Here is a 23,788-nt window from a genome sequence, read left to right as displayed (position 1 = left end):
CAGAACATAGAAAATGGCAACACATACAGTGGGGAAAAAAAGTATTTTGTCAGTCACCAATTGTGCAAGTTCTCCCACTTAAAAAGATTAAAGAGGCCTGTAATTGACATCATAGGTAGACCACAACTATGAGAGTCAAAATGAGAAAACAAATCCAGAAAATCACTTGTCTGATTTGGCAAGATTTGTTTTGCAGATTATGGTGGAAAATAAGTATCTGGTCACCTAAAGACATGCAAGATTTCTGGTTCTCACAGACCTGTAACTTCCGCTGTCCTCCACTCATTACCTGTAGTAATGACACCTGTTTGAACTTGTTATCAGTATAAAAGACACCTGTCCACAACCTCAAACAGTCACACGCCAAACTCCACTATGGTGAAGACCAAAGAGCTGTCGAAGGACACCAGAAACAAAATTGCAGCCCTGCACCAGGCTGGGGAGACAGAATCTGCAACAGGCAAGCAGCGTGGTGTGATGAAATCAACTGTGGGAGCAAGAATAAGAAAATGGAAGACATACAAGACCACTGATAACCTCCCTTGATCTTGGGCTCCACGCAAGATCTCACCCCGTGGGGACAAAATGATCACAAGAACGGAGAGCAAAAATCCCAGAACCACACGGGAGGACCTAGTGAATGACCTGCATAGAGCTGGGACCATCGTAACAAAGCCTACTATCAGTAACACACTACACAGCCAGGGACTCAGATCCAGCAGTGACACACATGTCCCCCTGCTTAAGCCAGTATATGTCCGGGCCCATCTGAAGTTTGCTAGAGAGCATTTGGATTATCCAGAAGAGTATTGGGAGAATGTCATATGGGCTGAGGAAACCAAAGTAGAACTGTTTGGTTGTAACAAAACTCGTTGTGTTTGGAGGAGACAGAATGCTGAGTTGCATCCAAAGAACACCATACCTACTGTGAAGCATGGAGGTGGCAATATCATGTTTTGGGGCTGCTTCTCCTCAAAGGGACCAGGACGACTGATCCGTGTATATGAAAGAATAAATGTGACCATGTATCATGACATTTTGAGTGCAAACCTCCTTCCATCAGCAAGGGCACTGAAGATGAAACATGGATGGGTCTTTCAGTATAATATTGATCCCAAGCACACCTCCAGGGCAACGACAGAGTGGCTTCGTAAGAAGCATATGAAGGTCCTGGAGTGGCCTAGCCAGGCTCCAGATGACAACCCCATAGAAAACCTTTGGAGGGATTTTAAAGTCCGTATTTCCCAGCGACAGACCCAAAACATTACTGTTCTATAGGAGATCTGCATGGAGGAATGGGCCAACAACAGTGTGTACCAACCTTGTGAAGACTTACAGAAAACGTTTGACCTCTGTCATTGCCAACAAAGGATACAAAGATGAACTTTGTTAATGACCAAATACTTATTTTACACCAGAATTTGCAAAATAAATCTTGCCAAATCAGACAAGGTAATTTTCTGGATTTGTTTTCTCATTTTGACTCTCATAGTTGTGGTCTACCTGGTGTTGTCAGTTACCGGCCTCTCATCTTTTTAAGTGGGAGAACTTGCACAATTAGTAGCTGACTAAATACTTTTTTTCCCCACTGAACTATTTTTTTAGACCCATAATTTTGTATATTTTTCAGCAATGGAGAACGTTAAAATCTTTCTCCCACCTGCTTCTCCCTCTCTCTGCTTCTCCTCATTGCTGGCGACATATATCCCATACTGGACCCCTACAGCTCATCCCTCCTATTACTACACCCTCCTATCGCTTCCAACCCAATATAAACACTCAAAATCTTGCCCACTTCAAATCCGTGCCCCTGACGCCCACCACCCTGTTCCCTCTTTCTGAATCACTCTGGAATGCCCGCTCCGTCTGCAATAAACCCCATGTTATTCACAACCTCTTTACCTCTCGTAATAATTACTTCCTGTGCCTCACCGAAACATGGCTGACACCCTCCGATACAGCTTCCCCTGCTGTGCTATGTTACGGTGGCCTCAACTTCACCGACACTCCTCGCCCTGGCAACAGACATGGTGGAGGAGTGGGCTCTCTTTTTTCCATCTGTACCTTTAAACCAATCCCACCTCTTCCATCCCTTATCCTCTCTTTTGAAGTCCACTGTGTCTGCATCTATTCTACCTGCAACCTCCAATTGGCTGGCAAATACCGACCTGCAGTTCCGACCACTGCCTTTATTGACCAGTTCTCCACCTGACTTCTTCACTTTCTCTCTGCTGACATTCCCACCCACCATCATCATGGGTGACTTCAACATCTCCATTAGAACAAAACCGTTGGCACAACCCTGGTAAACGGAGGTGGTGCACAAGTAGGATCCCAATCCGTGAACTTCAATTTAAATAGACTTGGCACACACCAAAAAGATTCTGATGCAGAAAGGTGGTTTTAATGAATTGCAGTACATACATACAGACGTTTCGGTCTAGGACCTTCATCAATGTACAATAAGTTGTACTGTGAGCTCTTAGTGACTGGGCTTTAAGGGAGACACCAACACTGCAAGGAGGCACCTGCGGCCGTCCCACGTGGTTCTATATAACAAATGGACGCAGTATCCACCGCGAAACCTATGGGGTTTTGTTTGGTATTTATTTTGCATAATTTTCCAAAGGCCTCCTTAGGGACTCGTATGGTCGCTTGCACAATATAATGCAACATATTAGTTTTACAACATTTGGTGAAATTAACGATCTACCACAATCTCCCAGATACAGACAATGGCGTTCTGTTGATCCCTGGATGCTATGATAACCAATCAGCATCCCACAATTGTGTCGCAGGGTAGTGGGTGGGCAATTGGCATTTAAAAAAAGATCAGCTTCCCAGGTTAAAACAACTTACATTGGCATGTAAAATTTTGGGCACCCTCGGTCAAAATTACTGTTAATCAACAGTAATTTTGACCAAGGGTGCCTAAACTTTTGTGTACCGTTAAGCAAGTTGAAGACAAAACGATCTCTAAAAGGCCTAAAGTTAAAGATGACACATTTCCTAGTATTTTAGGCATAAAATCGGCATTTTGTTCCTTTTTACACATTCCTGAAATTTCTGAATAAATTGACACCTGACTGTTACCCTCTCCTCCATGTCACTATCCATTCTGGCGCTGGTAACACCAATTGGAAAGGACATGCACTTAAACTTGTGTGAATAAATTGCAACGGGGTATTACGAGTTTGGGTGGATGTCTTTTCCAATTGGTGTTACCAGTGCCAGAATGGGTAGGGACATGTAGGAGGGTAACAGTCAGATGTCAATTTATTCAGAAATTTCAGGAACTAGTAAAATGAACAATACAATACAGACTTCTATAGGAAGACTCCTGAGAATTTTTTAATGTGAAATATAAATACTTAATATATATGTAATAACAGCATCATTACCTGAACAGCCCTTGTTTAAAGAGGTAGGCACTGATATGGCCGCCTTCTAAATATCGGACCTCACACCCAGGCCAAACCTCCTGGAGGCTGCGTACACCAACCCTTGGGACGTAGGCATCCTCTTTGGCTTGAACAACTATGATCAAAGATGGGTCCACTGGAACTGTAACAAATATGATTATAGATTATTATAGTCAAATAATTTATCCACATGGAGGTGTGAAATTAGCAGTAGGAATTTTAATCAAAGGGGTTGTCAAAATTATAAAAAAAAACAAACAAACAAAAAAAAAACAAAAACACTCGCCATAAGGATTCCCAACCCCTCTCCCTACAGTATTACCTGGGCTCCCCACCAGTCTTCTTGCTGCTGGATCCAGATGAGAATCCAATCACATGTGATCACAAAGAGCAGGATCTGCAATGACTGGTGAGGAGCCTGGGTAGCAACTTAAATATTGCAGGTCTAACAAAAAAAAAAAAAATCCTTTAAGCACTTGCATTTTATTTAGAGAATACCCATCTTTTTTTTTATTTTTTTTAATTGCAGGCATGATACCCAACATGTGTAGCAGACCCAGTCCCCCACCAATTGATAAAGGAGTTGTTCCGTATACTTCTTACTTCACTTGGCAGGCCGATGTGTCGAGCTCCTGCCTGGGCAAAGCTGTCTATGGGGTCAACAGAAAGTCTATGACACTGTACAAAGAGGGGCTCAGACTTTGAGCCTGTACACAGTGCGCATGGTCAAGCACAAGCCCAGGTCTTCTGCCTGCTGAGCAGAGGGCTCTGTACAGCGCTTTTTGAGTGATCAGACTCTGAATGAGGGCCTCCACTAATCTGCTGCATGGTATGTAGTACATAAAAAAAAAAAAAATGTACGCTTTAAAAATCTTTGTTTTATGTCTTTTAGCCATATGTACGCTTAATTGGAGGATAGGGCATGCACAATAAAACGCTATTAAATTACTGTATACATTCCAAGTTGGGTGCCTATTAGTATATAGAGCTATGTGCCTGGAATAATTAAACACCATTTATACAGCTATTTTTCATCATTCTCTGTTGAGCGTTTTCTTTTTTTTTTTTGCAGTCTGAATTTTTACCATGTATCATATCACCTTGTTGTGTATTTACAGCTATTTGACTCATAGGTTGCAGAAAATGGCTTCAGATCTCCCTTGTACAGCAATTTATACATTTTCATACCAGAAAAGTTGGCCACATGTGTACATTCATCCATGACGCCTTTCATGAATAACAGTGACTCCCTCTGCAGAGCTTCACTTCTTTTTGCCTGTTCGCTTTTTAGGTGACCGTTAAGCCCGCCAGTCATCGCTCGCCTGATGTACATCCCTTTGGGGTCACTTTGAAACATCAGTTCATTGTTGTGGTTGCTTGAGGCTTGCATAGACTCCGCAGATAATGGTTTCCGGGTGCTGTTGAGGCGGAAGATACTAGCAGCATATTTTAAGTGGGTCAGGCTATCAACGCTTTTTGGAGAATTTTTCACAAAGTCTTGTCCCATCTTGAAAGAATCTGTCTGAAGATAGGGGAACAGATCGAAAACATAAGACACAGGTCATACAAATTAAAAACATATGTGACATGCACAAGTGTGAACAAGTCGGTCAGACAATGCTCACACCACCCAATGGCTGAAACACAAAATGACAAATTTGCAAAAATACATGACAGTAATCAGCAAGTGCTGTATAACAAATACAGGGTATTTAGTCAATCCGTTTTTTGCAAAAAATGTATACCAAGCCGCTTCACCACGTCACGGTAACCCTTCATGAAGCAGTCCCTATCTAATGTATTTAAAACCTGAACATGTGAACAGTTTCTAAATGAACAGGATACAGACAGGTGCCTCCTAGTGTATGGGCTTGTGGTGTAAGACAGCTCATTTATGTGTATGTCACACAGGAGAGGGGTGGGGTCTCCCAAACCATGCTTAGCAAGGAAAAAACGGATTAAAAACATATGTGACATGCACAAGTGTGAACAAGTCGGTCAGACAATGCTCACACCACATCAGATAGGGACTGCTTCGTGAAGGGTTACCGTGACGTGGTAAAGCGGCTTGGTATACGTATCGACTAAATACCCTGTATTTGTTATACAGCACTTGCTGATTACTGTCATGTTTTTTACTGCAGAGTATTTTTGCAAATTTGTCATTTTGTGTTTTCTTGTTGTGTTACAGGTCATACAAATGTATCAGCTGCATCACTATGCTTGGCATAAACAAGTATAAAACAATACATGTGATTTCTTTGTCAGCTCGGTAGTAAAAAGATTTTGTACATGTCTTGTCCCTGGCAATGTATAGTCAGCACAGTACGATCTGGACATGCCACCTTGCAGGACATATGGGAATTAGGGGCCAGAGTGGTTGGCTTGTAACCTACCCCATCATTAGCGCTCCTGTAGAGAGAAGCAATGGAAAACATACCAGGCAACCAACCACTTCCACCCCATCAGCTACAATGAACATTATTCCCACATGTATGCAGCACTGAATACAGCTGTGGGTCAACTATTATCTTACAAGAACACAATCTTTAATAAGATTCCTAAATATATTATCTAAACAAACATAAAAAGTAGAAAACATTGGCATAAATTGAAAAAAATAGCCCCATGATACTATTCTCAAGGGATTCCTGTGGCATTTTTTTTATGTTGGTTGATGGGTTGAGGGGTGGCTCAGTGGTTAGCACTGTTGATTTGCTGCTCTGGGGTCCTGGGTTCAAATCCCACCAAGGACAACATATGCAAGGAGTTGGTATGTTCTCCCCGTGTTTGCGTGAGTTTCCTCCCACGCTCCAAAGGCATACTGATAGGAAATTTATATTATGGGGCTCCATGATGATGATGCTTGTACAGCGCTGCAGAATATGATGGCACTATATAAGCAATGTATAATAACTACTGAGGCTTTCAACTTTTTTTTCACTTTACTGCTTTTCCCATTCTGGTTCATTTTATATTTTAAAAGATTGAACCTTTAAAAGGGAGTATGTCGCCTAAACTTGTAGAAAATCAACCGCACTCGCGGATTTCATTCAGTTTGATGCTGGTTTATTTAACACAATAGTTCACCCCAGGGATAGGTAATGGGACAGAAAATAGAAGCTGGACGTTTCATCCCGCCCCGAGTCATCTTCAAAATTAGTCGCTGAATCCTGGAGTACATGGGAGTAGGATATCGGCGCTGCATGCGCTCCAGCAGTGATGTGGTACACTGATACCAGCAGTCAGTGTAGTGGGCGGCTGCGGATACATGCATTCTGGCAGCGAGCAGCCACTACAGTCAGACCAACCTTGGCAAAAAGACATCAGTATTACATTGTAGACAGTCAGACTCTCAGCACCCCTTTTGACCTGCTGTTTGAAAAGGCCACGGCCCTCCATGTGGCAGTTTTTATAGTTTACTACATCTTGACCACCTCCCAAATTAATGGGTGTAACGAGGCAAAGTGACTACTAAATGTAGGAAGCATTGGCGGACTTTTAAACAGCTCAATAGTAGGACTGTCATAAAGGAACAATCTTTGAAGCCCTGAAGTTGGACACTAAAGTTAAGATTTTTACTAGGTCTATATCCTATACAAGGTGTAGGTTTCCATGGTTATGGCTAATAACAAGTAAGAGTCACTGTATGAGTGGTAGTAACCATGGATAACTAAGCTACTGCAATGCCCTGCACGTGGGGTAAGCAACATAGTTAAAAGAACTATACTACATTTCTAATTGGAGGTATTTGTTATTACTACTACTACTACTACTACTACTACTACTCTAATTACATATAGGGATAGGATCTTGGAGACGGGAATACAGCTTTAATGTATGGCATTGGTTTCAGTATAAAATCTGTTAGCTTCAGTATTAATACAATGTGTTTCACCCGGCGCTTGACTACATTTTCCAACTAAAAGTTATAAAGCCATTGTGAATGTGGTACTGAAAAATAAAAAAAAAAAAAACGAAGAGACATAAAATGTACCTACCCCACAGTACTCCAGCAGATGCATTATCTCCTCCTCGTAGACTGACTGTGTGCAGTATTGTTTTTCAAGTTCTTCCCAGCTAACAGCTTTACTTAGAACTCCCTAAACAAGAATATGATGGGAAAAAAATCATGTACGAAAGTACAAATTAATCCACACCTTGCTTGTAAAGCCCCCAAAATTTACATAGAATAATACAAACTGGAGCGGGAGAGAGAAAGGAATAAAAAGCACACAAGCAGTTTATAGATTGCATTGGTATAGATCACGAATATTAACCTTATCGATGTAGACGGATTGTTTACTAACCTGGGAACCAAATGATTGTCTGGTGAACAATCGTTACACATAACTTCATTTGAAAGAGGACCTTTTACCAGTATGAGCATGTGAAAACACCCACATCACAGAATGGTGGCTGCAAAGCGGAGTAAAACAATGATTTTTATCTCTCTTCTATGTTGCGGAAATATTAGCTTGTAAAGTTTAGATTTGAAATTGGAGGGCCGCCTGACTCCACAGGAAGGGCCGGGCTCTGACCCTCCTCACATACTGACTGCAGACATATGAGACCTGGCAGTGTTTGTAATGATACAGCAGAACTGGGTAGTGTATCTCTACACAATAGCTGCAAAGCTCAGGGAGGAGCGCTTGTTCTTTTCTCATGCCTGCTTACGGTTGCTCTATCTTGTGCAGAGGAAGAAGTAAGCACCTCCAGAGAAAAATTTCTGATAACACCCAGCTACAGTTTAACATAACAAAATAACTTAACCTTTATAAGTAAATATTTCTGCAATGAAAAGGAGAAATTAAAAAAAATAAAACTACTTTTTATACTCATCTCTGCAGCCATTATTATTTCAAGATGTGGACAGTTAAATATGCTCTAACTGGGGAATTCAGAACACATTTAAAGAGGACCCATCATTAGAAAAATGAGCAATTGTTTAAATCAGGCTTTTTGTATTACATGTATTATTTTTAATAAAAAATGAGGACTTGTTCCCTCATGTTATGATTATTTATACAAAACAAAAACACCTAAAATAGCAAAAAGAAATTCAGTTTACCTTTACTAGAAGACACAACGCAAGGAACCCTGAAGTGCTGCAGTCCAAGACCCCATGTAAAAAGATGAAGAAAATCCAGCGTGGTTGTCTTCAACAAAATTTAGAAGTCTTTATTTGCAAACCTTGCTTGTTCTGCGTTTTTTTATTCCTATGCACACTGTTGCGACTTAAGGTTTGCAAATAAAGACTTCGAAATTTTAGGGTATGTGCACACGTTGCAGAAAATTTCTGCACAAAAACCTGAATCCCTTCACAGAAACCGCACCTATTTTTCCGCGGCGGTTTTTGTGCGTTTTTTGCGCGGTTTTGATGTGTTTTTTACCGCAGCGGTTTCTAAAAGCATGGGAGAAGCCTAAACCACGGAAAAAACCGCAAAATTAATGTTCATGCTGCGGTTTTTACCGCGATGCGTTTTTTTCGCGGTAAAAAAACGCATCAATGTGCACAAAAAGTGCAAAATGCATAGGAATGACTGTGCACCTTATTTTTAGCGGTTTTATAGTGAAAACCGCGGTAAAAACTGCTAAAAAAACGCTGTGTGTGAACACAGCCTTATTGTTCTTCATTTTTTCACCTAAAATAGCAATCTTGAAATTTTCACTTTGGCCACTCGGGCTTTTATATACTCTACTTTCTGTCCTTTCATAAAGCATTTATAAGCGTTTTTTAAGCAGGATAACAATGACAGGCAACACCTCGATATGCCGCTGATAACAGGATCCACCAATCACAACTGCCTTGCTCCCTGGTCTTCACAGTAAATCATATCACAACTTCATTAGACACTTCAGTACAAAAGTTAGTGTCAGAGTCTGTCCACTGGAGCTAATGTACATGTGCATTTCCTGAGACAAAAGGATACAGTCTAAAATAGCTCCAGTCACCAATGTGAAAACAGCAAGATTTCAATTTAATACAGATTGTGCAAAGAGATATATAAAAAAAAGTTCCAAAATATTTTTTTAAATAAAATTAAAATCACACTTGATTTAGTCAATAGGTAGCTTACTGATGATAGCTTCCCTTTAAGTACATATTTGCGTTACAGATATTCCAACTTCGGAATGGGCAAGGGATTAAAGATCTTTATGGGAACATATTCTTCCCAAATTTCATGAAATAACGATGAAAATTTTAAACACAATGGTCTACCTTCCAGTTGATGAGCCTGTGCTATAGGTTTCGTTATGGCTAGTTTCATTAACGAGGTTGTCTAGCATCCACTACTTTTCATTGATGACCTATCCAATGTCTGATCTGTCTGTGTCCGACGTCCGCACTGATCAGCCGCTCTCGGAGGCGGCATCCAGTACTGCTCGACTGCGGAGCTGCTCAGTCTTCCGATAATGATGGCAGCAGGGGAATATACATCCACTGCCTATTGATTTGAATAGGAGACAGATTTATAGTACCCTGCGCAGCTACCATCAAAAGATGAAGCAGCTCCGCAATCAAGTAGTTCTGGCTGGCTTCCGCCAACACCATGAACAGCTGATCAGACATAGATGATTAATCCTAAGGATAGGTCATCAATGAAAAAATTGTGAACAACCTTTTTAAATGTAGTCTAATGTGTATGGGTTCCTTTACCCTTGCAAAAAATGTAAACCGTGGGACGTTTCCAATAGAAGCGCCTGTGTGGCTTTGAATGACCATAACTCTGGCATCATTTTGAGCCCCCTAGATAGTTTGTTACTTTTCCTTTCTTTAGAGTGGAATGAGGAGTAACATTAATCAGCTAGCCTGTGCATAAAACGTTTTCCCTGAGTGTTATCTACACTCAGGCCAACAGTAATGCTGAAGGGTATGTTTCCACGTTCAGGATTTGCTGCAGATTGAACGCTGTTGTACAGCCGCAGCGTCCATTCCGCAGCATCCAGATGTTACAGCATAGTGGAGGGGATTTTATGAAATCCCGTCTCCACTATGCGTGCAAGAACGCAGGTGACACACCCGAAATTACGGACATGCGGCGCATCTTTTTAGACCGCATTTCTATTTATCTTGCGTAGATGCTCCATATACGCAAGATAAATTACACAGTCTATGGATACGATGCGGTGATACCGCATGTGTTCAATGAACACATGCGGTATCACCGCGCATAGAAAGGGGGGCGGCGCTTTGGGCAGAGTGGGGTTTCCGCAGCGTTTAAAGTGCCGGCAATACTGAAAGTGGAAACCTACCCGAACACAATCACAACTGTACAAAGAACAGAAAATAATTACCGTAGTAAAGACTGCAGAGGCTGTTGACCATGACAGGCATGGAACTAATGGTATTGGTTTAGGCCAGTTGGTTACTGCTAAAGAAGCCATCTGAAATGTAAAGTAAAAATCAATAGAAAGCAAGTCAGATCAAACATTGTACCCACAGGCAATGGTGGGGGGTCGGAGCTACATTAATGAAGGATGTCTACTAAAGACTTGAGAGAGCAGTCACTGAAATAACTTGAAATTTGTCAAATTTATTTTCAATTTAAATTTATTAAATATCAATTAATGAAAATCAGACATTGCTTTTAAATTGTGGTTTAACAGAAAATTACAAAAAAAAAAAATAATGATAATGGCCAGAAAGTTTGTAGCCTTAATTTTATATTTTGTTGCACATTCCTTTAACGCAGTCACTGCAAACATGATCTGTTACACTGGGCAGCACAGTGGCTCAGTGGATAGCACTGCAGCCTTGCAGCGCTGGGGTTCAAATCCCACCAAGGACATCATCTGCAAGGAGTTTGTATGGTCTCCCCGTGTTTGCGTGGGTTTCCTCCCACACTCCAAAGACATACTGATAGGGAATTTAGATTGTGAGCCCCATCAGGGACAGTGATGATAATGTGTGCAAACTGTAAAGCACTGCGGAATATGTTAGCGCTATATAAAAATAAAGATTATTAATTTATACTTCGGCACCTGTCCACAGCTCATGACTTGCCAAAATGGTCCAGTTTTGTCTCATCTGTCCAAATAACATTCTCCCAGAAGCTTTGTGGCTAGTTTTCCATAAAGACTACTTTGGCCAAGACAACGACAAATTACGATCTGTCACTGACGTACCCGGATCTTGGAGTTCACCTCTAATTTCTTTGGTTACTATTCAAACTATAGGTCTCTTTAATTTGTCATGAATTTTCCTCTTGCTGTCACGTGCAGGGAGGTGGGCTACAGTCCATAGACCCTAAACGTCTGAATAATATGTGCAACTGAAGCAACAGGAACATCAAGTTGTTTGGCGATGGTCTTACAGGCTTTACCCTTTACATATTTGTCTAAAATTTTCATTCTAATATCCTGAAACAATTTGTCCTTAGCTTCCATGTTCAGTGTGATACACCATGATACCAAATAGCACAACGACTAGTCACCTTTTAAATATCCAGAGCGACTGATTACAAGTTTGTAGACATCAGTTTAAAATATCCCTATGGTCAAATTATTTTGATCATTTTCTAGGGGTAACAACATTTTTGTTCAGGCCAATTTCTTTTTTCTGATGAAAAACAATGTCTAATTTTCATTAGTTGATATTCAGTAAGTTTCCATTAAAAATTACTATTTTTCACAGTTTCATTGTGACCATTGTGGGTTTTACTTGCTTTAAAGCCTCCTTCACATGTCCATATTTAAACATGTACGTGAAAAACGGTACTGGTGTCAGAGTTTTCTATCAGTGTGTCATCGCGTTTTTCTGGTATGGACTAAAAAAATTTAATTACAAAACTTTTCCTATACTTTGCAATGTTAATCATTGGCAGCACGAGAATGCTATGTGTGTACTGAACGTTTTCACAGACTCAGACTTTTATTTTCCGGTGTCATCTGTGTTGCCAGAGGGGGAAAAAAAAAAAAAAAAAAAAAAAAAAAAGACATGTCTCCGTGTGTTTTGCATGGTGTACAAACACGAACATGTGAACAGCCCCATAGGTTATGATGGGTACGTGTGGTGGAGGAGACAGACATGTAGAGGAGGCCAAAGAGAAGGGTATCAACAATTTTGTCCACATGTGTACAACCACAGTAATTCTTTTTATCATCTCTCTTGCCATGTGGATTTATTTTTAAATCCTGTAAACCAGCTTAAAAAGTAAAAACAACAAAAAGAAAACACACACAAAGCAATTCTAGACCCAAGTTTACTACTAGGTTTGAGCGAATACGTTCGGAATTGGTCGCCGAATCTGAATTTGCCTATTGGTTCCATATTAGTGCCAAATTTACGTTTGATGATCGGTTCCAAAAATATTCGGTCACCACTTCTCCGTTGACTCCAATAACGTTCGGCGAATATTGCAAATACAATATTCGCCGCCGATCGTAATCGGAACCGAATTTCGAAAAATTTGCTCAATTCTATTTACTACTTTATTATCATGGTGCACAAAGGGGAAAAAAAAATGCAAAATGATCTTCAGCTGGAGTTAGATGGCACAGACATTTGTCATGCAAACAAAGTTCGTCACATTGCAATCATGAGGGTGCTGCGACAAGCTAATCGCAAAAAATCAGATGAGGATGGACTTCTTGAGACTAAGTTGACGTGAGCAAATTCACTTGTATTGCGCTGTGAGCTTTGGTCACACTAATATTGATATTTATAAGAAAAAAAAAAAACTGCTACCAAGTATGGTGGACTCATATGCAGCACTTTTGTGAATGTTTATTGCCATTTCTGCAGCAAAATTGATACAATTGCCATTACTGTATAACTCAATGACTGACTCCAGAGGTATCTTAGCTTAAGGACACAGTCAGATGGCCATATAACATGGACAACGATTGTAATTGCAGATGGCTCCCCTGACCATGCCATCACACTCAGGTCAGGAGAGCCGCCGCCGGCCAGTTCTAGCATTGCTATGCAATCATTGTCTGTGTTATAGGACCGTTTGATGGCGGCCTTAAAAGGGAATCTATGTATATAGAATTAAGCCTCCTAACCCGTCTATACGGGCACACAGGTCATAGGAAGCTGAATAAAATGATACCTTGATTAGAGCTGAGCGACTTTGGTCGGATCGGGTTTCATGAAACAAAATTTGTTTCAGATGAAACTGGTCCGACTAGGGCAAAAAAAGTCGGAGTTTCGTCAGAAACCCGACCCCAATGCAAGTCAATGGGGAATAAAAGTCGGCATTGGGTGGATGAATGTCATCCGCTCAATGCAGACTTTTATTCCCCATTGACTTGCATTGGGGTCGGGTTTCGGACGAAACTCCGACTTTTTTTGCCCTAGTCGAACCAGTTTCATCTGAAACAAATTTTGTTTCATGAAACCCGATCCGACCAAAGTCGCTCAACTCTAAATATAGATCTCCCTGAGAATCGATCTCCAGAGCTTATTTTAAATGACCGGGGGGCATTACCAGTGTGAGACATTTAATGACCGACAGTCATGATCCCACTGCAAAGCTCTGCTTGATTAAAATTTACAGAATGTTCACAATGAGTATTTGCAGCAGATTTTTCTACACGAAGAACGCATCTCTAGGCAGGGAAAACGCAGCATATAAAATGTGCACTCATTTCCTTTTTTATGCATTCACTTGAATGGGTGCAGAACACAGAATTGACGTGATGCAGATTTGAAAGAATAAAAAAAAGCAAAACTGATGTTGAAAGATAAAAAAGCAGCAAGTGAATGAGATTTCTGAAGTTTTATTCATATTACTGTAAAACGCAGTGTTTTACTCCATATGGAAAAAACAAACAAACAACTGCAAAAATGCAGTATGTGAAGATTCCCTAACACTTCAGCTTCCATCTCACAGGCAGCTAGTGTGAGGGGAGGTCAGTACAGCTGGGATAACAGAACAGTGTGGGGACAACTGCATACGTGCTTTCAGATAGAAAAAGCTCAGCTCTGCTGTACTGTGTAATCACATTCCACTCCGCATTGAGATCAAGAGTGCAGACGGTCAGTCATTACATGTCTCACACTGGTAACTCTCCCTTTCATTTAAAATTATCTCTGGAAGCAGATTCTCAGGGAGATCTGTGTCTGGCCTATAGATCTTTACAGCTCGTTTACCTATTAAGAAAAATGTGTCTCTCTGTAATAAGACATCGGTTCGCAGATATCAAGGTATCATTGTATTCAACTTTCTATGACATACATGCCTATATAGACAGCTTAGGAGGGTTGATGCTACTGATAACCCCTTCAAAGGAAATTTTTCTCATGAACAAAAGTACATTACAATCAATAGATCTAGGGATAATAATTTCCACAACTGGATGTTAATAAGATGTTCCTGTGCTGAGATAGTCTTATAAATGTGTCCTTGTACTGTGTGATGGCTGTGTCTGACTGTACAGGAACATGGTCTGATCATACCACAGCTCCTGGGCAGGACAGGAAGCAAAAGAGTATACAGACATTATATCAATGGAGCAGAGCGGACTCTGAGGTAATGCATTTGCTGCATGTTTTTAAAAATGTTTTACGTCACAGAAAGATCTGTTGTATATTCAGATTATGCTCCTACATGATGACACACAGCCATTACACAGTACAAAGCAGGGGCACTATGAAGAAACCAGATTATACCTTAATTACCCAGATGACTATGCTTAGCAAACCAAGAAGGATGGACTTTATCTGTAGGATGGATTTTGGATTTAAGTGTTGAGTTCTGGTTGGTCAAGAAAGCAAACTATTGTTTATGGAAGCCTGTAATATTGACTTGTAAGCTGATATTTGATATAACATAGTGTGCTCTCATCCTTGTTAAATAGTGAGGTCTACTAATATGCTAATTATACATTTATAAGCCCAGATAGTTTGTTGATTTTTAAAACAGAGGAGGAAGACCTATGCAAATAGATTATGTAATCAAACAAGATTGTTGCCATTCTTCTCCTTATCTGTGAGGGTGAACTGAAGGACACTGGGTAAATCAAAAATAGGTTACATGCCTCTGTATAAAGAGACTCGGAGAGAGAGCGACACAGCCGGACATTCTGAAAAACACCTGATGGACGAGAGACAGGAATGCAGCCAATTCATCAGGGACACAGATCTATCGTTCTACAGGTAACAACCTAGGGGTTTTCGGCTCCAGTTGGAAGGATACAGATCTGCTCCATTGACCATCGCTAAACAATGGACACGTTTGGAGAAAGTCAGGAATGGGACCCGCTGGTCTCCTGGCTCCATGGAGATGTTTGGAGAAGCCAGGTGGTGACTCTCGTGTCAATTGGCTTTGGACCTTCTATGGACTTAATGGACTGTCATCTTCCTATGCTTGTCATTACCTCCTCTCTGTGTATGTACCACAGGTTGGGTAGCCGACCCTGGGAGTTCTGAAGTAACATCTGCCATTATCCCGGTGGGTCAGCGGAAGGGTGAGACTCTGTAATATGCACCATCTTGGGCTATTTTGCTGGGACTGTTCTATGTGTTATATGCCTGTTTTGTGGTTCAATAAAGCATTACCACACTGTTTTACCCTCACCTTGTGTTAGACCAACAACCTAGTGAGGATCACTCACTTATCATACAAATAACATATGAGGATATTCATGAAAGATAATGAGAACCTACTCCGAAGAGTGAACAAACCATAAAAGTCCAGTTGGGTAAAAGACTTAAAAATATTTTTTATTTAATTACGCAATTAATTAAATAAAAAATATTTTTAAGTCTTTACCCAAATGGACTTTTTTGGTTTGTTCATTCTTCTGCGTAGACCCTCACCTTGTGTTGACCGTGTAGCGATATGCCCAGGTTAACAGGAGAGCGGGACGATTACTGGTCCATGCGGTTCCGACTAGTGGACTTGAGCGCCCGCCGCCGCGGCCCCCCCCCCCCCCCCCCCGTTTCCTCCACAGGCACATTTAAGAGATTATTTCAGCACAGGAACACATTTTTTTAGTAACTCCCAATTGTGGAACTTATTCTTATCCCAAGATCAATTCATTAAATTGTACTTTGTTCATGGGAAAACCCTTTTAAATCCAAAATATCCACGCAGAAGAAGCTGCTGGGACACTTTAATGGTATATAATTTTTACAAATAATGTTTTTTCTATTTTGCATTTTTATTAATATGGACATTTAGGCTCAGACCAATGTTTGGAAAATGTGGAAAATTGATTTTGGTAATGCAATTAGGCATAATGTAGACTATATACCGAAAATCTAGGCCAGAGGTCTCAAACACGCGGCCCCTGGGGCAGGCATCTGCGGCCCGCAGTGCACCACGTCTCACTCCCTGAGGCAGGGGGAAGGGCGCATTCAGGAGCGCGCTATGGCTGTTCTGTGTGCTCACACTGCACAGGACCTGGGATGAGGTCACAGGAGGGGCAGGAGTCAGGGGTCACATGATCAGGGGCCTCAGTGTATGCAGGAGTTGCTTCTGTGCTGGTTGTCATGGTGCTGGATAAAGGTAAGCTAATGTGTGGGATCAGGAGGGGTTTACAGGGTGGATGTAGCCGAGCCGCGCGTGCACGAGGTGTGCGGAGCCGAGCCGCGCGTGCACGAGGTGTGCGGAGCCGAGCCGCGCGTGCACGAGGTGTATTAAGTTTGAAAGGAATGCGGCCCACCAGCTCAAATTTTTTTTTTATGTGCGGCCCATTTACTCTGCCGAGTTTGAGACCCCTGATCTAGGCAGACAAGTACATGCGTAGAACCAAAGCACAGAAGGTGGAAGAATTGTTTCACTTTTTTCACAGGTTAATCTTGTAAGTTTTGTATTACATACAGATCAGAATGTATGAAGAAAATCCCATAAAGAACTTACATGTCCTCCCATTGAAATGCCAGTCATTAGCTGAGGGCCATATCCTTCTCTCTCCAGCCAGTGTAGGACGACGGCCGACTCCAGCACCAGAGCACCACCCATTACAAACAAGTCAGAAACGTTCTTTAAGCTCGATCTCCTTTTATTTCAGGTAAGAGAACACAATCACATTCAGATTACAGCAGAAATTGCCCTTTCCTTATTACTGCGGGAATAGAACTTCTTATTTTACAATCTGTGATATCGGCTTTGCTTTCTGCCACTCACTGCACAGCAGATTTAGATTAATTGGCTGAATACCGTCAGCCTCTCTTTTGTCCCCCATTCTAAAATCACATGACTGACCCGTCACATGTAAGGCTCAAAGACTATGGACACAAAATTAAAATTATTTCCTTGTTGGCTAGTACTAGCCAGTGTATTCACATTGGGATGGTCACTCATGTCAGTCTCAGCACCTTTGTTGTATTCCCACCCATTTCTTGCATGTCATGTGACCACAGCGCTCAATGATTGACTTCAAGTCTCCTGGACGAGGTGTGTTATACTATTCACATTGTGTCCCTACTATAACCCCAGCTCCTCCTAACCATGTTCCCTCCTGACAGCTCTAACTCCTAAGTTCATGATGCCTCCGCACAGCGGTCCAGATTAGCCAGGGTCTTTTCATCTCAATTCTGCATTGAGCTATGGTCTGTCCTGGTGTCTGTTCTGTGAAGGTCCAGTGAAAACTTAATAGACTTAATAGCTGTCTACAAATATCTAAAGGGCTGTCACATTGTAGAAGGATCAACTTTATTCTCATTTGCACAAGGAAAGACTAGAAGCAATGGGATGAAACTGAATGGGAGGAGACACAGATTAGATATTAGAAAAAACTTTTTGACAGTTAGAGTGATCAATGAGTGGAACAGGCTGCCACGAGAAGTGGTGAGTTCTCCTTCAATGAAAGTCTTCAAACAGAGGCTGGACAGGCATCTGACTGGGATGATTTAGCGAATCCTGCTTTGAGCTGGGGGTTGGACCAGATGGCCCAGGAGGTCCCTTCCAACTCTATGATTCTATGAAAACAAAGTAGTACAAACAGTCTATCCTGAACATTCCCTCTCTGTAAAACCTCCCCACAAAAAAAGACAAGAGGGTACTCCTTCTGTTTGGAGAAAGGGTTCAATCTCCAGAGAAGACTGTGCTTCCTCAAGTACAGGTTGAAGCGGGAACAGTCGATGCTTTAAGAAAAAAGTCCTTGTTCCAAACGTTGATCCAACAGATCGACACCTGCCGTATGGCCACGTTCACATTATCAGTATTTTGCCAGTATTTTACCTCAGTCTTTGAGAGTCAAAATTAGGAGATGAAAAATCAGAGGAAAAGTATAATAGAAACACGTCACCACTTTTGTATTATCACCCACTCCTGGTTTTGGCTTACAAATACTGAGGTAAAATACTGACCAAATACTGAATGTGGCCTAAAGGAGGGAGGATGAAATCTGCTTTTTTAGGGCAGGCTGGATCATGCATTATGGATATATCGATATCCTTTTCTTATATCCTCACCCATCTCTTGGCTGAACTTGATGGACATGTATTTATTCAACCATGCCAAATATGTAACCATCAGTAGATATGTGTTATGAATGGGTCACCGAGGAGGAAAAACACCACAAGCTAAGTCTCAGAAAACCAGAGAGGTTGGTAACTATGCAGATTGCAGATCCCAGATCTTAACCACACAACTATCAGCAGTCGTGGAGCGTACCTACGATGATCCTAGACGCCTCGTCACAACCGGAGAGCTAAATAAGCCTAAAGCAGGAAAAGAGGAAAACTAACTGCCCCAGAGCAGACCCCAAAGGAAAGACAGCCCCCCACATGTATTGACGGTGAAACAAGATGAAAACACAAACAAAGGCAGGAATATAGGCTGAGCAAACGATGGGGCCAAACTAACTAGAAAGGACAGGAAAGGAAAGACACTGTCTGCAATCTGCCAAAAACCCTATCAAAATAATGTCCAACACTTCTGATAGCAAAATGAACCCTGAAGTCACTAGACTTCTCCCACTATATCAACACTCTGAAATATTCTGAGACACAGCAAAAAGAGGCCAATCTAACAAAGGGACAAAAAAGGCAAATTGGCAAATACAGATAAATAAGAGTGGAAATTCAGCACAGCCCCAGCCGGGGCTGGCTGACCACACAAAAAGAGCAAGTGTGAACATTAGCAAAAACAAACTTAACTTGAGAAGACTGGAACAGAGCTGAAGTCCAAGACCTGAGAAGCAGACTGAATCACCAGCACCAGGATAGGGCGTCGGCTGTCTTATATCCTGTCTGATACTCCAGAGATCCAATCGTTATCCTCCTCACCAGGTGGCAGATCACTACCAATTAAACCAACCTCACTACCTCCTGTCACCACCAGAGGGAGAACGGAAGGAGAACTCAACTGGTGGAGCAGAAAATGAGTTCACAACAGATATGGGTTAGTGGGCAGACAGGGTCAGTCTAACCAGAAGGGCAAAGGCTCATGCTGATCCTTTGTAGAGTTCTGACGTAAGGAATGTGTGGTCTACTCTAGACCATCGATTCTCAACTTTAGTCTACAAGGCCCACCAGCAGAAAAGGTTTTCAGGATCATGCCAACACCTATACAATAGTAAAAGTAATATTGAATACATGATCTGTTGGGCCTTGAGAACTGATGTTGGAGAACACTGATGAAGTGAAGGCAGAAGAAGCTCCAGTGCTTACCAGTTCACATGACACATGGGAATCTGGTGGGATGACGCAAAACAGCAAAGACAGTAGTAACCACCTGTAAGTACACTGACCAGTACTAGCTAACAAGGTAATTATTAGTGCACAACCCCCTTTAAGAGTGAATCTGTCAGAGAGCTCTTCTGACAACAGGATCTATAACCCTTATCTCTCGAACCATCTTCTAAACAGATTAACCAATCCAATACTTTTGCCTTAAATCACCTTAGCTCATCATTCATGAAAGGAGAGAAAAGACTGCAGAAAGCCATCAAACAAACTCACTGATGGATTGAGCTGCAAAACTGATGAACATTTTGCTGATATGAAAACAGCTTATTACAACATACCTCATAGTCATTAAGACTGGTGATTTTGAGGGAGTGTAGTGGTGTCAGACAATCCGGATTCATGAAAAGGTGCACGCTTTTTCATGAATCTGTAGCGCCTGATGAGTGTTGTGCAATCAGGAATTGGAGTGAGATTTTGACGTACGAAACACCACTGATTGTCATGAATTAGACGAGCTATGGTATCACGCCCCAGTCATAACCTGGTTACGCTCACATTGGCAAAGTTGGAAGAAACCAGCATAAAAACATCAACATTTTGTAACTTTTCAAAGCTTTTACACCACTTTTTTAGCGTAAAAGCCTCTGATGACACGGGTTCCTAAACATTAGTTTTATGGAATTGGTAAATGTAAAACACATGCAGACTTACAATTGGTCCTTTGGTTTTCTGTAGCCATTTAAGAAGCCACGTCAAGGAAAGTATGAAAGGTACTTGTGCCTTTCATTTCAGTAAAAGAAAAAATAAAAAATGTTAGGTTTTTTTTCTTATTAGCCACTTTTATTGGCTGCTTAACTTCAGTTCCTTTGGACTAGATGTTGAACTGATGATTAACTGATTGTAGCTGCAAGGGCACCAGACAGACCCTGCTGAAGATCATGGGCCCCTTAACCCCTTCACCCCGAAGCTTGTTTTCACCTTCCTGACCAGGCCACTTTTGACCACTGTCACTTTATGAGGTCATAACTCTAGAACCCTTCAACAGATCCCGCTGTTTCTGAGACTGTTTTCTTGTGACATATTGTACTTTATGATAGTGGTAAGATTTCTTTGATATGACTTGTGTTTATTTGTTAAAAAAAAAAAAAAGCAAAACTTGGCAAAAATTTAGCAATTTTCAAACTTTGAATTTTTATGCCCTTTAACCCCTAAATGACCGATACACCTTTCAACGGTGGCAATTAGGGGTACTTCAACCACAACGCCGTTAATTAATGGGGCTGAGGAAAAGTGGTATAGCGACCCCCAGAGTCGGAATTTCTCGGGGGTCTCGGCTCCGGAGAACATGATTCTGGTCGTTTTTTACCGACCCCGATGTTGCGATCGGTAAAAAAAAAAAAAAAAAAAAAGTAGATTTTCCATTTAATTTCTCTCTCTTCTGATGTGATCGCATATCAGAAGAGAGAGCAATAGGGTCCCAGGAAAACATGATCGCATTGCGATGACCAGATGGAAGTGCGCAGGGAGGGGGCTCCTTGCACGATGCTTCTCTATGTCGCTGTCACTAGTGACAGCGGCATCACAGAGGTTAAACGCCTGCGATCGGTGCTAGCACTGATCGTGGGCATTGCTGCGGGTTGTCAGCTGTCACATACAGCTGACACCCGCACCCGATCACTGCAGCATTCAGTGTGAGGCCGCGCAGTACTAGTACTGCTGTTTGTGGGAACGCACCTCCCGCTGAGCAGTACTTGTACGGCTCATGTCGGGAAGGGGTTAAGTTTCCTTTGCATGCCTGTCATTTTAGCAGAAAAAATAAAATGAAATCACAGCTGCGTTTTTTATTTTGTTGAACATGGTGGAACCATGACAGAACTTCTTACACAAGTGGGGCGGCACGGTGGCTCAGTGGTTACCACTACAGCCTTGCAGCGCTGGGGTCTTGGGTTCGAATCCCACCAAGGACAACACCTGCAAGGAGTTTGTATGTTCTCCCCGTGTTTGCGTGGTTTCCTCCCACATTCCAAAGACATACTGATAGGGAATTTAGATTGTGAGCCCCATCGGGGACAGTGATGATAATGTGTGCAAACTGTAAAGCGCTGCAGAATATGTTAGCGCTAGATAAAAATAAAGATTATTATGAAAAAAAAAAAAAAAAAGTGGGGGCCTTTCCTAAGATGTTAATAACAAGATCCTTGGCGACCAACAGTTATAACATACAAAAAGACAAAGGATATAATAAGGATTTTCTAACATCAGGGAAGCAATACCAGCTTCTTTCAGCATAGGACGGGCCATTAATGTTCGCCTTCTCCAGAAATACTATAAAAGTGAGGAAAAATAAAAACATATTAGAAGATATTTCTTATGAGGTTACAGCAATAAATAGGTACACTTTCAGCCAATTTTAAAAGCATACATTTTTATTAACGTACTACCATTTTCTGCAGATTGATGGTCGTCCAGGTTCTGAGACTGATCAATCAAAAAACTGCTTTGAAGAGTTCAGCCGTGTGCATACTGAGCTGAGTGCTTCTGTTTGCTGAACAGGTTTTTTAGTGATCGGAGCCATATTATAAAATTTCACCCTGTGGAGCATATTGGAAAGCTTTTTATTATTAAATAAATTAAAAGAAGGACGTGGGCCCCCCACCATATTTTTTGTAACCAACAAAGGTAAAGCAGACAGCTAAGAGCTGATATTATCATGCTGGAAAGGTCGATGGTTATTGGGCCCTATTCAGCCTAAAAATACATTCTGACGGGTCGCCTTTTCTCTTCCCAATTGTCCTCCTGGTGTGTTGGCAATCGGGGTAATAGAGCTTCGAGATGATGTCAGCTGTGAATTGTCCGAAGAGAAGGATTTTTGGTACTCACCGTAAAAATCTCTTTCTTGGAGCCTTCATGGGATACATAGGTAACCATGGGTGTATTGCCGCTGTCGCTAGGAGACTGACACTATGCAAAAAAAAAAAAAAAAAAAAAGGGAAAATAGCTCCTCATCAGCAGTATACACCCACTGACTGGAACAAAACACGTCAGTTCGTGTCAAAGCAGTAGGAGAAGCAACAATAACATGATTATGTACAAGGCCAAAAAAATGCACAAAACCAGGCATGGTGCTGTGTCCCCAAGTGAAGGCTCCAAGAAAGAGCTTTTACGGCGAGTACCAAAAATCCTTTATCACTTTATAGGGGGACAGAGGTAACCATGGGACGTCCCAAAGCAATCCCGAGGGTGGGAAACAGAGCAAGTAGAAAAATTAAGTCTGACGGTGGGCGACTGCCGCCTGCAGTACCTTTCTTCCCAGGCCTGCATCGCATCGGACGAGGCATGGGTATGAACCCTGTAAAACCTCGCAAAACTGTGCAAAGATGACCAGGTCGCAGCCTTACAAATCTGAGAAACAGAGGCCTGGTGGAAGATGTCTGTCCTGATCGCGATATGCCCCCAGTATTACTGAGCAAATCTAGCGGGCAATGGAAGATTTGGAGGCTGGAAGCCCCTTACGATGACCCTCAGAAATGACAAACAAGGCGTCAGAGTGACAAAAGGAAGCAGTCCTTGGAGAGATAGACTGAGCGCTCTGACTAGATCCAGCTTGTGAAGAGACTTCGCCAAAGGATGGACTGGAGAAGGACAGAGGGAAGGAAGAACAATCTTCATTAATGTGGACTGAATAGATCACCTTAGGCAGGAAGGAAGGAATGGGTCTGAGGACCACGTTGTCCTGATGTAGACCGACAAACGGGGAACAGCAAGATAGTGCTGCCGA

General features: G+C 41.7%; 1 protein-coding gene across 8 annotated transcripts in view; it reads right to left on the bottom strand.

Moving 5' to 3' along the window:
- Positions 1-23,788, bottom strand: part of ABHD18 (abhydrolase domain containing 18) — a 65,234-nt gene that overhangs the window by 2,456 nt on the left and 38,990 nt on the right. For 3 of the 8 annotated variants that reach the window (XM_073572067.1, XM_073572064.1, XM_073572066.1), the window contains exons 6-12: positions 22,268-22,335; positions 20,722-20,739; positions 17,237-17,375; positions 10,722-10,811; positions 7,424-7,525; positions 4,611-4,944; positions 3,402-3,564 (exon numbers count right to left, since the gene is read on the bottom strand). In XM_073572067.1, the coding sequence (XP_073428168.1) occupies positions 3,402-3,564; positions 4,611-4,944; positions 7,424-7,525; positions 10,722-10,811; positions 17,237-17,375; positions 20,722-20,739; positions 22,268-22,335 (914 nt within the window). Of the gene's footprint in view, positions 1-3,401; positions 3,565-4,610; positions 4,945-7,423; positions 7,526-10,721; positions 10,812-17,236; positions 17,376-20,721; positions 20,791-22,250; positions 22,336-22,448; positions 22,596-23,788 lie in introns of those variants that run through there. The other 5 variants (XM_073572069.1, XM_073572070.1, XM_073572072.1 and 2 more) reach the window with 5 other exon arrangements.

This window comes from Dendrobates tinctorius, unplaced genomic scaffold (genome assembly GCF_039654945.1).
Source record: "Dendrobates tinctorius isolate UK_male_01 unplaced genomic scaffold, ASM3965494v1 ptg000030l, whole genome shotgun sequence".
NCBI lineage: Eukaryota > Metazoa > Chordata > Amphibia > Anura > Dendrobatidae > Dendrobates > Dendrobates tinctorius.
This window is presented reverse-complemented; position numbering and strand designations above follow the sequence as displayed.